This window comes from Pelmatolapia mariae, linkage group LG23 (genome assembly GCF_036321145.2).
Source record: "Pelmatolapia mariae isolate MD_Pm_ZW linkage group LG23, Pm_UMD_F_2, whole genome shotgun sequence".
Taxonomy (NCBI): domain Eukaryota; kingdom Metazoa; phylum Chordata; class Actinopteri; order Cichliformes; family Cichlidae; genus Pelmatolapia; species Pelmatolapia mariae.
Window position 1 is genome coordinate 27,489,641 of NC_086246.1, and position 15,133 is coordinate 27,504,773.

The window sequence follows — 15,133 nt, forward strand, 5'->3', positions numbered from 1 at the left end:
GCAAAGCTCACAAACATAGCCAACTAAACACTGCAGCAACAGATCCGCCTCAGAGCAGTGTTACCTCTCAGCTAGCTGCCTCCAGTCTACAGTCAGGAAAGCTTTTCTGTACTCTTTATTACCAACATTTATGCATTTATGTACATGGACCTCTGTGATAGTTTTACTCCAACTTTCTACAGTTTTTTGCAGGATTGGACCACTGGAATGGCGAGGATAATGAAAAATTATGTGAAACGTATGTTTGTTTGTTTTTTTACTTTTGGGCAGTATTACTGCAATACTCAACATACTGCAAAATTTTAAAAACTACAATAGTATTGTATTGTGGGCTGTCTGGAGATTCCCACCTCTAGTAAATACCTGACCATATGAATAAGGACTTTCAGGAGACAAGCTCACTGAAGTCCCTGAAATATTTGGATGTCTCCGATCTCTGACGGCAGCAGATGTGAAGGCTATGTTTTGTCTATAGCTTCTCAAGTACAAGTAACATAATATTCTATAAAGCAGTCTAAATCAGGTGAAAAGGTTCACAGATATTCAAACTTGAGTATGCAGAAAATCCAAAACTAATGATAGTACGGACCTGAAATTTAGCATTATCCATGTTTGACTTGGTTTTTATGTATGAAATTTATTTTATGATTTTCTTGATAATAGAGATTATAACTGGGATTATTGGTATCATTACACTGGTAATTCTAATACCAGCAGGTTTCTTGGTCATTACTGCATCAGCTTTATGGAAAAATCTTAGCAAACAAAAGTTTAATTAAAGCATTAAAAACTGTTTAAGATGCATCAAAAATTTTAAATCCGTATATAAAGAAAAACTATTTTTGCATTGCATCACATCTATAAGGGTGATGAAGAATTAGTTCTTCATTGTGAGCTAAATAAAGACTAAAAAGATGACATAACACCTGTATGTTGTTTTCCATGGCCAAAGACTGGACGCTCCAGGCATAGAGGAACGCTGCCACTGATCCATTGTTAGAACAAACATCGTCACACACTTTTATGCCATTACGCTTTTAAACTCACAGACAGGAAAACACAGTCCACAGAAGCACTTACGGTACAGCACCCACGAAGGCAGCGCTACAGAGGACAGTGCCAAGAAGCCGTCTATTCACTGTACACACCACGGCAGCGGCACAGCACGATACACTCACAGGGAGACGGAGAAAGAAGAGGGATTGTGTTCAACAGACCTGCTGCATAAAGCCTGAGGGCGAGCGCACCTGAGCGTGGGCATCTTGTGGATCTTGTTGAACATGCGGTCCAGCCTCTTGAGGATGAGGATGAGGGCAGGCCGGACGGCCTCGGACGACCAGTCGGTGATGGGCAGCATCTCCATGATGTAACGCCGCAGCCCTCGGCTCTCCATGGTCAGGGTGTCGTAGGGCGCCAGCTTCAGCAGGGCATGGGCGATCTCCGCCAGCCTGGGGGCAGAAACATTCATTCAGTTCAACTTACAAGTGCTTTTTAGGGTACAGCTTTAAAATTAACTAAGGAATGTGAAGAAACAACTTTACTGACTTTATTCCCAAAATGTGTGTATTGTGTCAAAGAGATATCAACCAAAGTTGAATTAGGGCCGGTCTGCAATATTGTATAACACTATGCATACATGCATAGTACAAAAAGCAGTCAGTGTACGTGTAAATATTAATTAATATCTTAAGAACAAAAAATTGCCACAACAGCAAGAAGGAAAACAAGTTTGAAGTGCCTTAAGTTTCAAAATAAGAGCAAGTTAATTGTCCACTAGTCAATTGACTATAGATACCTACGGAAGAGGATTAGGGCCACTGGAAAAAAAAAGTGGGCACATCTTTTCTTTCTTCTTTTCCAGAATTCTGAGAAAAAAGTCAGAATTCTGAGTTTAACCTCAGAATCTGAGTTTAACCTCAGAATTTTGAGAAAAAAGTCAAAATTCTGAGATTAAAGTCAGAATTCTGAGAAAAAAATATTCTGATGAAAAAGTCAGAATTCTGAGATTAATGTCAGAATTTTGAGAAAAAAGTCAGAATTCTGAGATTAAAAAAATAAAATGGATCAAAAAAATAAACATAAGAAGTGCTAAAAGCATTTTGTAATTTAAACACAACAAAGTAAAGCCTGTGTGTTATCCATCCAGTGCTGGATGTGTGAAAGAATGTAGGTGGTGAGGATTAATGAGTCATAACTTTCTGACTAAATCTTCTGATGCCCAGCAAATACTTAAAGTTACAGCTGGTAATTTTTTATGTTATTTCACAAAAAAGGATTCTGTAGTCCTAAATATATCTAGAATAGTTTGTAATTACATCTTCCAACAAGTTGATGCAGTCTCATATCAATAATGTAATAAAAGCATGAAGCAACCAGACAATGTCACCGTCATCTGAATAAAATCTCATCTTCTTTCTCCTCACCTCAAGCCTCATCTCCTGAACTGAAGTCAGAGCTCTAACACACAGAAACATGCACAAACGTTCTTGTTTATTCCTGAGCTTGCTCCAATGACTACTGACCTCTTGTCTGACATGACGCACCCATCTCCAGACAGCTGACAACGAGTTGACTAAACACCAACAGCTGCCAAATAATGTTAGGCTGAAAATCCCATGTTCCCTCTGACAAGTAGTTTGATTACATTCTCACACTGAATGATGTTAGATACACTTCAAAGAAGGTTTCACTGATAGAGGCTAACAGTTTAGCATATCCTTAACAAGTCACCTCAGTACTGCTGTCACTGGTCAGAAGTGAGCTTCACTGACTCATCGACTCATTTTGGACTCCCTTCACAAAGTTTTACAGCCTCCTTCAGAGTAAATGAAGCTGGATGCTTCTCAGTCTGCATTGACAGCTGAGGTAAACAGTGGAGTGACAGGGAAAAACTCCAGGGTGGATTTAGATTTGATCCAAACATTAGTAGAAACACAGATACTGAACTGTTTGTTTTTGACTGACTGAAACATGTTTGTCCTATACCAGCCACCGTTGTTAGGGTTATGCACTTGAATCTCAATGGGTAAGAAAACAAAATAATTTGACAAATTTACACACTGTAACTTAAATCAGCTGGTATTTCATCGCACACCTCATGTGGGACTTGATGTCCAGTAGTTCCAGAGCTGTGACCCGGGGCTCGCCTGCAACGTTCTGCAGGATTTTGAGCCGTGGCCCGCAGTGTTTGTAAAACTCGGTGCAGATGTTCAACAGGGACTCCCGTGGACGGCGGAACTCCTCCCTGGCGATGCGCTCGTCCAGCTCCTCCCTTGGCATGCCCTGGCCCTCCTCCAGCAGGTGAAGATTGTCCCTGACAATACAAAGATCTCCTCAGTCTTGGTTTTTAAACTCCAAAACTGCACTATAGTCATCTATTCTGAGACAGGTGAGAGTTAAAGTTCTGACCTGGTGTTGACCCCTCCGGACATGGCGTGGTTAGCTGTAGTGCCGCCCTTGTGGCCCTGGTCACAGCGAGACATCTGGGGAGCCGTCATGGGCCTGTGGATGATTAGATGACAACAACTAAGAGGAGCTAAAAACAAATCCAGACTCAGTTGTGTCTGTATTGGTAAGAGACAAACCTTGTGAGGGCTTCAGAGCTGTAGAGCAGGGCCTGCAGAGACGTAGCTAGGGCAGCGATGGCCGCAATCTCATCTCTGGCAGCCGAAGCAGACTCCATCGTAACTGTGTTGCTCTTCAGTTTCTGGAGGTAGCAGGGAACCAAGGCCTCCAGCACCATCAGCATCTGGAGACTGGAGAGGGAAGCATGGATAGTATGAGGACAGAAAGCAGCTGACAGAGAAAGACCCCTCGATGTTTTTATTAATACCTCCTGAAGGATTCGGGGGCATATGCAACCACAGTGACGCACAGCTTGATGGCCTCGCTGATAGAAAAGGTCAAGTCCTCATTACCATAACAGAAATCTGTGACATATACAGAGAACATATACAGAGTACAGTCAAACTAGTCCAACAGTAATATTAGACTAACAGTTGAATTTGTGAGGCTTCCTTTACAGACTTATTTGATATAAGAGGTTTAATGAATTCGGGCATCAGTCTGAGTTTCTGGGCTTCTTTACCAAGTCTCTACTCTCTGACTAGATCCCTATCTTGATACCTACGGCAGCTTTGTCTGGAGCCAGTAAAATTGACAGTTTACCCAGAGAGCGTAGAGGCTTCTCAGCTTTGACCAGCTCCAGAGCATCCAGGGCGTCCTGGGTTTCACCTTCTAGAGAGACCAGCAGGTCGAACAGACACTGGGCCGAAACTCCTTTAGAAAGACCGGTACTGGTGCTGGTCTGAGGTGGATAAGAAGAGAGAAATGCATCAAAGGAGACAAAGAACTTGCAGTGGTGCTGACCGACTGCAGATTCATTTGAATGACTCCAAAAGTCTTACTGTGAACTCGAGCAGCGGAGCAACGCTGGCAAACAGCTGCAGGATAAAGGGTTTTCGATGGAGGATGTAAAACTGCCTGCAGCAAAACTCAATGCCCTGCCTCAGAAGAGGGTTGCTCTCGTAGTCTGCATAGACCTGTCACAGCAGAACAGGGAGAGGGGATGGGAAATGTAAATTGCTGTGAAACTGGAATTCGGAGCCAACTGTTCTTCCTCTACTCACTGTCTAGGCTCAGTTGAGTGTGCACAGGTAAGCGTACCTGCAGCATGGTTGGCAGCATCCACTGGTACCCGCTCAGGGAGAACAGATGGTTAAAGTGAACGGCGGTGTTGATGGCGGTCGCCGTGTACTGCCTCAGCAGGGAGCTGTCCTCGGGGTGCAGCAGCAGGGCCCCGTTGAAGACGTTAAGGAACAGCATCATCTCATCGCCCCACGGGTACTCACTGGGCATGCCCAGAAACATTTCCTCCAGCAGTTTGATCCACAACACCTTGTGGAGAGTGTCCAAGCCAAACAGCTCTTTTCCTGGAAGGCGGAGCAAAGCAGGATTCATTATCCTAAAATAAACTGTAGGAGCTATACTCACGTTTATTTAGCTCTTAGTCTTTTTCTCACCTTGAGGCTCATTAAAGAGGGAGAACTCTGCATCGATGGCAGTGCGGGGGAAGGAGGGCAGGCGAAGCAGGTCCTCCTGCAGCAGGGAGACGTGGGACTGCTTGTGCACAGCTGGCATGTGTTGTGTGAGGGAGATGAGGAAGAGGACTCGACCGACTTCTTCTAGTTTACGGGAAAACACCTGAAAACAAAAATTCAGACTATGATTTTCCTGTTGTAGGACGCTGTTTAGGGGTTGATTTAATTTTCACATTTCTAACCTTACCTGTTTCTGGATGAGCTCCTGTCCTTTCTCAGGCAACATGTGGACCAGGTTGAGCTGAGGAGAGACTGACCTTCGGAATGGGTAGATGTCTCTAACATATGTCTGAAGGATAGAGAGAAAAATAATTACACTAAATATCTCTATGTTTATAATTAAATTCAATGCCCGAGGTACAGTGGAACAGATGTGACTCAAAAGCACTGGTCTGACCTTTCTAATCTGCACAGAGCAAGACCGACCAACACCAACATACATATGAACTATTATTGATGATTAATGAAAATAGGTCTCAGGTCTTGACTTCAGATAATTTAGTGCTTTTAAATAGTTGTTGCTTTTTTCAGTGAATAAAACCCCCCCTCAAAATAAAGTTCCCACCTTTGAATAATGGATGAGGTTCCATCGTTTATCCATGAGGAAGTAGTGTGCCGATCTGGCCTCGGGAATGTTGAAAAATTCCAGACACTCCTGGTTGGAGAAAAAGGAGATGGCTGATTAGTTTACTCGCGCTGAATTACAATTTTAAATTTTATGCATTTAGCACACGCTCGCCCAGCATGATTTGAATTTAATTACAGTGATAAGCCTCCTCGGTCTTGCCTCACTGTGTGTGTGATTGACTGAGATGAGAGTCTTTACCTTTAGCAGGGCTTCAAACTGAGTGTCTTCATGGACTGGTAGCTGGGTTGGGATGTCACATTCATTCTGCCCGTGCACCACCAGTGTTTTGGTTCCTGCAGCAACAAAATGCATGAAAATATTTACATTTTGTTGACATATTGTTGATTTCTGTTATTGAACATTAAAATGAAAACAAAAAAATGAGTGACCATAAGGGTCTTTTTCTGTCAGTATGAGACTTGTTTGAATAAAGCTAAAGACCAGAAACAGAAGTTTGCTTTTGTCTTAGGAAACAATGCTTTTTATACTTTTACCTTTTATCTTTGTTTTGTTTTAGAAATCCTGTTGGTATATAGCTGTGGAAATACTTGAGTTGACTACCTTATCTTAGTGAATGAACCACTTCAGACTAGAAGTGAGAAAAAAGGAATCTAATGATGGCTATCAGGGTTCATAATGTTCCCTGTTGTTAAAAAAAACATGGTTCTGGAGAGTGTTTAGTAACCTGTTGTCTTGTAAAATGTTTGGGTGTGCTTGGGAAAAGAAAGACACATCCTGATATTACCGGGGGTTAAACTACACCTTGCTACATTTGGCTGTTCCCTTATCAGTGGGGGCATCACCACAGCGGGTAACTCTCCATGTTTTGTTTTTGCAGATTTTTTGCCAAATACAACCTCAAAGCGGATTTGTGTCTCCGGCTGGTACTGAACCTGCAGCCTCTCATTTGCCAAGAACCCACTTCACTATGTGGCCATCCCAGTAAAAATGCAACTTAATATTAAATAACACGGTGCTGATCAGACATTGTGGGTATCTCAGCTGGTCTATTGGTCCTACTTTGGTCTGTTTTGCCAGATCGGTGGACGGTCTAAACACAGATCAAATACAGAGGTGGCACCTGTGCATCAAACACCCTCTGCACCACAAAGTCATCGTTTATAAAGTGCTCCACAAACTGGAGCGTCAGAGCTAACTGGTGGATTCTGGTGGAGAATGGTTTTACAATACAAGCATTACTTATGTCTGCAGTATTTAGCACTCACCTGGCATTGATGCTGTGACCAGCAGTTTGACCTCACACTGCTCTTTCTTCATGGTCTGCTTCAGGTCTTTAAAGAAGAGCCCCTCCACGTAGCCGACCACCTCCCAGAGGAAGGTCAGCGTGGCCGAGATGGCGTCCATGCCCCATTCACAGGGAGTCCGCACAAAATACATGATCAGGCCCACCTTAAAGGAGGAGAGATGATGATGAGGAGAATAAACAGAACTGATGATAAATATAAAGGTACAGGTGAAGGTAGCTGGTGACCCACCAGGTAGTTAAAAAGGATGTGAGAGGTCTGGGCTGGCAGATCTCCAATGTTGAGCAGGAGCTTCCTAAGCATGTACATCAGCTCGTCCTGGTGCAAAAACCAAACAAATGGACAAACAATGAAAAACTCATTGCGAGTCTTTTTCCCACATCTGTCCGCAGGTGTTTGCCTACCTGTCTGTTGCTCACTGTCAGCTTTTCCAGGAAGTGGCGGAGAACTAGAGCTGGATCTTCAATGAGGCAGTTCCAGAGGATTTGCTGGGCAACAGCACTCACTGAGGAAACATTTTTGCATAAATAACCAAAAAAAAATCACAAAAGTTTTGATGCAAATTCATTTTTTTGTGTAGTGACAGCTACCAGCCACGCCATCCTCTCGAACTTCGCCGTCTTCCATGAGGTGCACTATTGGTAGGACGGCAGCACAGATGCATGCTGGGAAGACAGCTTGAGGCGGCTGTAGCATGTGGTGAGTGGGTGTGTGTTCTGTTGTGTTTTCTTCATCTGGCAAAAAAAAAAAAAAAAGAAGTTGTAAAGAGCAAGTTTTATATAAAAAGTTTAAATTCATTTGTTTCTGACATTTTTCTACCTTCAGCACTGGCCAGCGAGCGGACAGACCATACAGAGCCCCGGCGGAAAGAGTAGTTCCTGTGGGAGTTGCTGGAGGCGCAGGATGGGCTGACAGACAGACGTCGTGATGCCAGGTTCACCACTTCTTCTGCTGGCGGGATCAATGCCAAACATAACCAGTAGAGGTACAGGGGGAAAAACAACATGCTATCAGGGTAAAGAGCTATGCAGAGTCAAAACACTGTGTGGTAATGTGGCAACCTGCAGGGCTAAAATATGAATCCAACAAGCAAGTGCCAAAGCCTGCAGTTCCTCTAATGGCCACATGAGGCTGAGTCCAAGTGTGAGTCAACCACTATAAATGCCCATGTTTAACATCTACACACTTAAAGCATTAAAAAGCGTGTTTACAGTATTGTGCAAAAAATGGTTTTGGACTCTAAGAATAGTTTTACACTTCGTAAAAACACAGGTGGTTTTAACTTTACGAATCATCTTTACGAATGTAGCTTAGTAACCAAGCTTGCTCATGTTAGCACTCCCCCTTTCATCTAAATATGGTCACTTCTGGCTTTCAAAACTATTATGTCTGTATAAAAGGTGGAAAACGTGGATGTGGCCATCATTACATTACTCACTGGTTTTGGAGCTTAAATGTTAGTGTGTTGGCCATAGCCATATTGTTTTTCTTGGAGTGCTAACGTATCAGCTGCATCCCTAAACTGTATGGCTGCACTATGTCAACACATTTATCTGCTAATTAGTACTCAGTATTTCACTCATCAAAACTGAAGCACAAACCATCAGGATGGTCTGTAGAAAGCTGGAGTATTACTCAGATAATCCATTAAAAATGCTCTAAAAGGCACTGAAAGCACACAAATCATAAAGAGGTTTAGTCTAATGGCTTGAAGTAGTGGACGAGACCTAGCAGCTGCCATCTACCTATATGGGACACCTGTCAGTTAACCATAGACAGTACAAATCATGAACTCAGCTTCCGGGTCAGAACAATAACACCAGTGCAGAAGTGCCTTAAACCTGCGTTCTGTCTGAAGGCCACCAGACAGTGATAGCGGTGACGTGGCGGTGACGTGTGGGTTTTGCAGACACATGATCTAGAGGTTGGTCTCCAACCAGAAAATGCTGGGAAAACAATTGCTTAACCTTGAGTCACACAGGCCTACTTACCAGAGAGCAACCCCACTGGCAACCACCGGTTGCTAGGGAAAAATATGCAGTCGCAAGCCGAAATACAAAGACTTCCTTGTGATTACTATGGTCGCTAACATATTGCTGCAGTTGTAGTTTGAATAACAATCTTTTATAGACTGTCCCTTGTGCTTTCTGAGCTGTAGTAAAACTGAAAAGTCCAATGAAACCTGGAATGGAGGCTGTTCGCCTTCAAAGCAAAAGTTGTGCCATCCAAAACATGTTGGTTGTAGTACTGAGGTACAGCTTTTACTTTGAAGGCAAACTTTATTCATTCATCATTCGTTGCACTACTGCCCAGCTAGTAGTTAACAAGTACTTGCAGAGAAACATCAAAAACTACAGGCAACTGTGGCAACCAAAGCATTCACAAGGAGGTTTTAGGTGCAGCACCTTCTTTGAATTCGATTTCACATTTCTCGGCATTTCTCGGCATTTCTTGAGTAATGTGCACATGACATCACATTGCCAACCAGTTTTTAAGATGGAGAAAAGGGATAATCAATCCAAAAGGCTAACACAGTTTTTGCACCAGGCTGCAGAAAGCTTTTTAATGCTGTTAACACAAGAGGGTCGACTCTGTTTTGAAATAACTCTCATTTGGCCACTGGAGGAACTTCTGTGCTCGCTGTTTTCCACCTCTCGAGGTTTTTCTTGTATAAAACACAAGTGCTCATACGCCCGGCGGCCCCACCTTCCTCCTCTTGCTCGGGTGGAGGGCTGCATGTGGGTTCGTAGCAGGCCTCCTGAGCCACAGGGATGGCTGTGATGATGCTGGCCTCGCGGCCCAGACGCCGCTTCTCCTCCTCCTGCTGCAGGTTCTTGAGGATGTGCTCGGCTCGCTGGTGGGAGCGCGACACCGCCCGCGCAGAGAAGGATTTCTAAAAAGGAGGGGGCGAGGATCAAATAGCACAGAGGTAGAGCAGCGGGTGTAGAAATTGTAGGAGGTTCAGAATCGGGGGCAGGGGGCGGGGGGAATGCACAAATTAGCACTTTAAATCTTTCAGGAATGTGTGTGCACAGCTACAATAGGCTTCTGAGGAGCAACTGGACAACACATTAATACAGTAACTCTCCTCCAGCACACCGATCTCATGCTCTAAAATGCCGTCCTGAGCATTATGAAGCACGCTGCAGTGTAGACGTATAGAATAGGAGTAATTTCAATCACGATAAACAATAAATGTGTTCAGACTGGAAGATGGAGAATTTACTGTATCTTGTGCACAGTAATTGCCTCACAGCATTCGCACAAACAAATCTAAAACAGCCATGATATGAAAAACAAACACAGCAAAGTCATTCTCATCCAATGACCATGCATCAACAGCACGACACACACAACATGTCTGTATGCCCGATGCATGCTGTTATTTTCTCCTTAACAATCAAAGCATGTGCCGGAAGACTCTTTTTAAATATGTGGATTGTGTGTGTCCCTGATCAAGATGCAACTATCCAAGATGACCCATGAAACCGCCCCCCAGCTTCTGGTCCGTGATGAAAAACCTAAAAGGTCGCTTCCCCTTCTGTCTTTAATGGTCTGAGGTAACAAGATGCATCAGCAGCACAAACACCCGGACAGAAATACCAACTTACTATGGCATGGACTGACTGAATTAATGTGGGGTACTAAAAACAAAGACAGTCGATTAAATTATAGAACATGTGCTCGCTCATTAAAATCTCATATTTCTATTCATGCTTTATGAAAAAAATATTTAAAAAAGACAAGAAATTAAAAGGAGGCACCAAGAAATCTGTGTTCACACATTTTTCTTATATTTGCAGATTTCTTGGTGCAGTTTTCCACATTAAACTTGCAGCAATAACAAATGTAATATTCAAAGCAGTAAGAGTGTGCATATCTTCTTTTGTTTTTTGGTGGATTGTGGGGTTAAGTGGGATTAAAAAAATAGTTAAATTATAAACTGGCCTATTTTTACAGGGTTCACAAGCTTAGGAAAACTCTCTCACTGAACTCCAGTGGTGTTTAAAAAACCTCTCTGTCACTTTAATTAAAAAGATAAACTCTAAAAGCTGTTTCTGATAGTAATACAAGTAGACTTGTGCCGTTTAGAATAGGGCTCAAACTTACAGACTGGTCTTCGTTGATTGGATCCTGGACGCTGCCAGTGTTCTGGGGCACCCAGGGAGGGTCAAATATGGGGACACAGGGCATGCCCAGTATTGGAGAAGGGAGAGTGAAGTTAATGCTGGGTGGAGGGATCTGAAAGAGAAGTACACCAAATTTAGTAAACACAGCGAATGCCCTTCTGCGCTATCTTTTTTGGGGACACTGAAAATGCAAACAATCTATTCCAATTTGTTCATGTAAATGGAGAGTCCTCTTCACATTAAGGTTAAGTATGGGGTTCCACAGGGTTCTGTGCTAGGACCACTTCTGTTTACATGATACATGCTTCCCTTAGGGAGTATCAAAAGAAGGCATAACATACATTTTCACTGCTATGCTGATGACACCAAACTTCCTGTTAATGAATCCAGATAACACATCCATAGTTAGCTAAACTACGAGAATGTCTTAAAGACGTCTAATCTTCTGCTTCTAAATTTAGATAAAACTGAGGTTATTGTACTCAGCCCTGAAAATATTAGAAGTGTGGTATCTAACCAGATGTTTACTCTGGATGGCATTACTGCGGCTTTCAGTAACACTGTGAGGAACCTTGGAGTTGTTTTTGACCAGGATATGTTCTTCAGTGCACATATTAAATAAACACATATGACTGCTTTCTTATATGTGCACATCATCTTAACATCCTGTCTCACGGTGATGCTGAAAAACTTGGACTACTGTAATTCATTATAAACAGGATGTCCTAAAAACTCCCTGAAAAGTCTTCAGTATATCTAAAACATTGCAGCAAGAGTACTGACAGGGACTAGAATGAGAGAGCACATTTCTCTTATATATACTATAATCTCTGTCTCTCTTCAACATCATGTCTTTTATCCTGTCTTTGTCCCCTCACCCCCAACCAGTCACAGAAGACAGTTGCCTCTCCCTGAGCCTGGCTCGGCTGGAGGTTTTTTCCTGTTTAAAGGGAGTTCTTCTTGGACATTGGTTGATTGGGATATTACCTTAAAAAATATAAAGTGTCTTGAGGCGACTGTTTTAGTGATTTGGTGCTTTATAAATAAAACTGAAATGAACTGAACTGAACTACCTTAAAGATCTGCTGGGCTCCTTCCTCCATGCGAGGCCACACTTGATAGCGAAAACGCCACAGAGTGTAAAACTTCAGGATGGAGTTAATGCGCTGGCAGGCCTCAGGGTGCTGGAACTCTGCCATCATCATTTCGGTCACTGCATCAGGGACCTTTACGGCGCACAGGAGGAACAAGGCAGCTGGAAGGGGGCAGATAAAAAGGGCAGGAAAGAAAAAGGTGAAACATGGTTGAGGGCAAAAGCATTCGTGAACGTTGAAGGGCACAGCGACCTAAGAGGTGACCACCACAGCTCAGTGATGCACTCACCAGCAGCGGCTGCCATATGTTCATCCACACTGAGTAGGAGTTCCCAGGCTGCGGGCTGGATGTCTCCGTACATGTCGTCAGTCAGGATAGGAGCTGCTTTGATCAGCAGTGAAAGAGGAGCTGGTGACAAACTCATCACCTATGAGAAAACAAACATTTAAGATCAAAGTGCAAAGCTGCAAAATGATCTATAATCTCTTTGCTAAGGTAGTAATAAGACATTTTCCAATCTACTTTATCTTTGACTTAATATCACCCACATTGTATACAAACTGAAAAAGGTGGAAGCAGTCCTTTTCAGAGCTACAACACAATTAGAAAACTTTTATTTCTTTTTTTTGGACCCATTTTTTGCTTTCAGAACTGCCTCAATAGTTCATGCTGGAAGCATTTCTCACAGATTTTGACACGTAACATCTGTTAAACCTCTGATAAACTGTTAAAACAACAGTTTAGCCTCCATGCTGTTTTTGCCATGTTCTGATCCTACCATCTGAATGTCGCATGAGAAATCAAGACTCATTGGATCTGTCAACATTTTTCCAGTCTTCTATTGTCCAAATCTTGGTAGCTTTTATGAATTGTAGCCTCAGTTTTCCTGTTCTTATTTCATAGGAATCGCACCCGGTGTGGTCTTCTGCTGCTGCTTCTGTATACCTTGCAGGCAATTTCTGTGCCAGTTGTAGTATATTTTGCAATTCTGCAAAATGTATTTTGGCAGCAGTTTCCGAAATACTCAGACCAACCACCGTGTCACATTCAAAGTCACTTAAATCACTTTTCAACTCAACTCTGATGCTTTGTTTTAACTTCAGTAGGTTGTCTTCACCACGACTACTGAACTAAATGATTTGAATTGCTGCCATATGATTGGCTGAAGAGATATTTGCTTTAGAAAGCAGCTGCTTGAATAGATATTACACCTTTGTAATATCATTAATCAGAAATCTCTAGGCCTAAAAAATTAGACCAGACAGGCAGACGTTCCTCTAATGGCCAGACTCCCATGTTAAATAAACAACTTTGCATGATCAACCACACTTGCAGCCTGATACAAAAAGTATTGTCTGTCTGAGTAGCTTCTTTCTGCACAACTGTATGGTGTTGATTTTTCTTTTCTTTTTAAAATTCATTAATCTGGATGCTGGTTAAAGCTTAAAGCTGGGGTGTGATCTCTTTTATTGTCAGCACGGGCAGCTCTGATTCCAGTCTGAGAACGTGGTGCACATTCTGCAGGTCGGAAGTGATTGTGATAATTATAATAATAACAAGAAAAACAGAAATTCACCTGATTGCGGATGTACTTGAGCATGCCTGTATCCTTCTTCCCTTCTGTGTTGCAGTCAGTGGGTCTTCTCTTCATGGACGGGGTCCTCAGACAAGACTTGTCTGAACACTGATGGGAAATAGTACTTTAGAAAGTGGCGGAGATTTTAAAAAACTAACAAAACACACATATTTAGGTTATTCATCCAGAAAAACAGCCTGTCAATTCCACCTCTTTGTTTTTCTTCACACGTCCTCCGATGTTACCAGAGGAGGCGCTGTCCTCCCTCAGGCTGTCCACCGTCTCCCCGTACACGAGCTTGATGGCGCGGACCAGACGGGCGCAGGAGCGGCTGTGGTGCTGGTAGCAGCGTGGGTGGCAGAAGTCTATGTGGGTACAGATGAAACTCTGCTGGTTGCACAGCAGGATCATAATCTGTGCCGAGAGAGAGCAGAGAGGAGGTCAGTATGCGGGAAGGTACACACAGCTTTCCTCCCCGCATGTACCGACAGACTTACGTGAAGCCAGGACATGTTGCGGTGGTAGTTGTCCTCCGTTCCTCCTGAGCTCTGACCTTCTGGCTCGATGCTGGGTTCACTGGTGCTGAAGGGACTGCCTGCAATGTTAAACAAGAACAAACAACCCCATACAGGACGCTGATAATTGTCCACTTATTTCACGATGGAGAACAGTTTCTTTTCCCTGTGCAGAATACTTATAGTGAGTAAAACTCAATTACTACAATCCAAAAAAAACCCTGTTTTTTCACTCTCTAACAGGATCTGGCAAAAACAATACTGCAAAAGTAAACTAATGTTAACATACTCTGTAAATAAGTCTGTAATTTAACACATTTTTCCCTATAAATTTTAAAGAATTTTCCTGTTATTTTAAAGTACATGAAATACCAATACAATGAGAAAAAATAGACTGTTAATTAGAGGGTCTGATGTAAAATAACATGAAAAACGTGTAACTGTGTTTTACAGTTTTTATTTTTTACAGTGTACTGTCATTTCCTTTGAATTTCCCTTTTTACACAGTAATAAATGAAATTATATTCTCTCCAGGAGTTTCAGTTACATCATACCGATGTCAGTAACTGTGTCCCTGCTCTGCGTTTGTGACAGCAGGCCTTCTTCGTTCTCAGACTCAGAGTCCTGCCGAGACAGCTTGGTGCTCTTCAGACTCCCTGCTCTGCGTATCGAAGACAGCGAACCGACCTTCTTCACACGAAAACTGCGGGCCCCTTTGATCTGAAGCAGGCGCGAGCCTCCGATACGAATCTTCCGCACTGGTGCTGGAGAGCAGGGGAGTGGGGAGAGATTGTCTACAATCAACAATGAGCAGCGAGTAAATAC

General features: G+C 42.9%; 1 protein-coding gene across 17 annotated transcripts in view; it reads right to left on the minus strand.

Moving 5' to 3' along the window:
* Positions 1 to 15,133, minus strand: part of LOC134621423 (protein unc-80 homolog) — a 63,507-nt gene that overhangs the window by 12,298 nt on the left and 36,076 nt on the right. For 5 of the 17 annotated variants that reach the window (XM_063467916.1, XM_063467914.1, XM_063467915.1 and 2 more), the window contains 26 exons: positions 14,863 to 15,102; positions 14,291 to 14,388; positions 14,004 to 14,207; positions 13,794 to 13,901; positions 12,506 to 12,644; positions 12,196 to 12,377; positions 11,103 to 11,234; positions 10,604 to 10,636; positions 9,699 to 9,885; positions 7,812 to 7,943; positions 7,583 to 7,726; positions 7,397 to 7,497; positions 7,224 to 7,310; positions 6,954 to 7,137; positions 5,926 to 6,020; positions 5,665 to 5,754; positions 5,287 to 5,388; positions 5,022 to 5,202; positions 4,666 to 4,931; positions 4,407 to 4,541; positions 4,168 to 4,306; positions 3,833 to 3,929; positions 3,585 to 3,755; positions 3,409 to 3,501; positions 3,095 to 3,313; positions 1,218 to 1,448 (listed from right to left, as the gene is read on the minus strand). In XM_063467916.1, coding sequence (XP_063323986.1) covers positions 1,218 to 1,448; positions 3,095 to 3,313; positions 3,409 to 3,501; positions 3,585 to 3,755; positions 3,833 to 3,929; positions 4,168 to 4,306; positions 4,407 to 4,541; positions 4,666 to 4,931; positions 5,022 to 5,202; positions 5,287 to 5,388; positions 5,665 to 5,754; positions 5,926 to 6,020; positions 6,954 to 7,137; positions 7,224 to 7,310; positions 7,397 to 7,497; positions 7,583 to 7,726; positions 7,812 to 7,943; positions 9,699 to 9,885; positions 10,604 to 10,636; positions 11,103 to 11,234; positions 12,196 to 12,377; positions 12,506 to 12,644; positions 13,794 to 13,901; positions 14,004 to 14,207; positions 14,291 to 14,388; positions 14,863 to 15,102 — 3,790 coding nt within the window. The remainder of the gene's footprint in view (positions 1 to 1,217; positions 1,449 to 3,094; positions 3,314 to 3,408; positions 3,502 to 3,584; positions 3,756 to 3,832; positions 3,930 to 4,167; positions 4,307 to 4,406; positions 4,542 to 4,665; positions 4,932 to 5,021; positions 5,203 to 5,286; positions 5,389 to 5,664; positions 5,755 to 5,925; positions 6,021 to 6,953; positions 7,138 to 7,223; positions 7,311 to 7,396; positions 7,498 to 7,582; positions 7,727 to 7,811; positions 7,944 to 9,698; positions 9,886 to 10,603; positions 10,637 to 11,102; positions 11,235 to 12,195; positions 12,378 to 12,505; positions 12,645 to 13,793; positions 13,902 to 14,003; positions 14,208 to 14,290; positions 14,389 to 14,862; positions 15,103 to 15,133) is intronic. The other 12 variants (XM_063467918.1, XM_063467913.1, XM_063467909.1 and 9 more) reach the window with 9 other exon arrangements.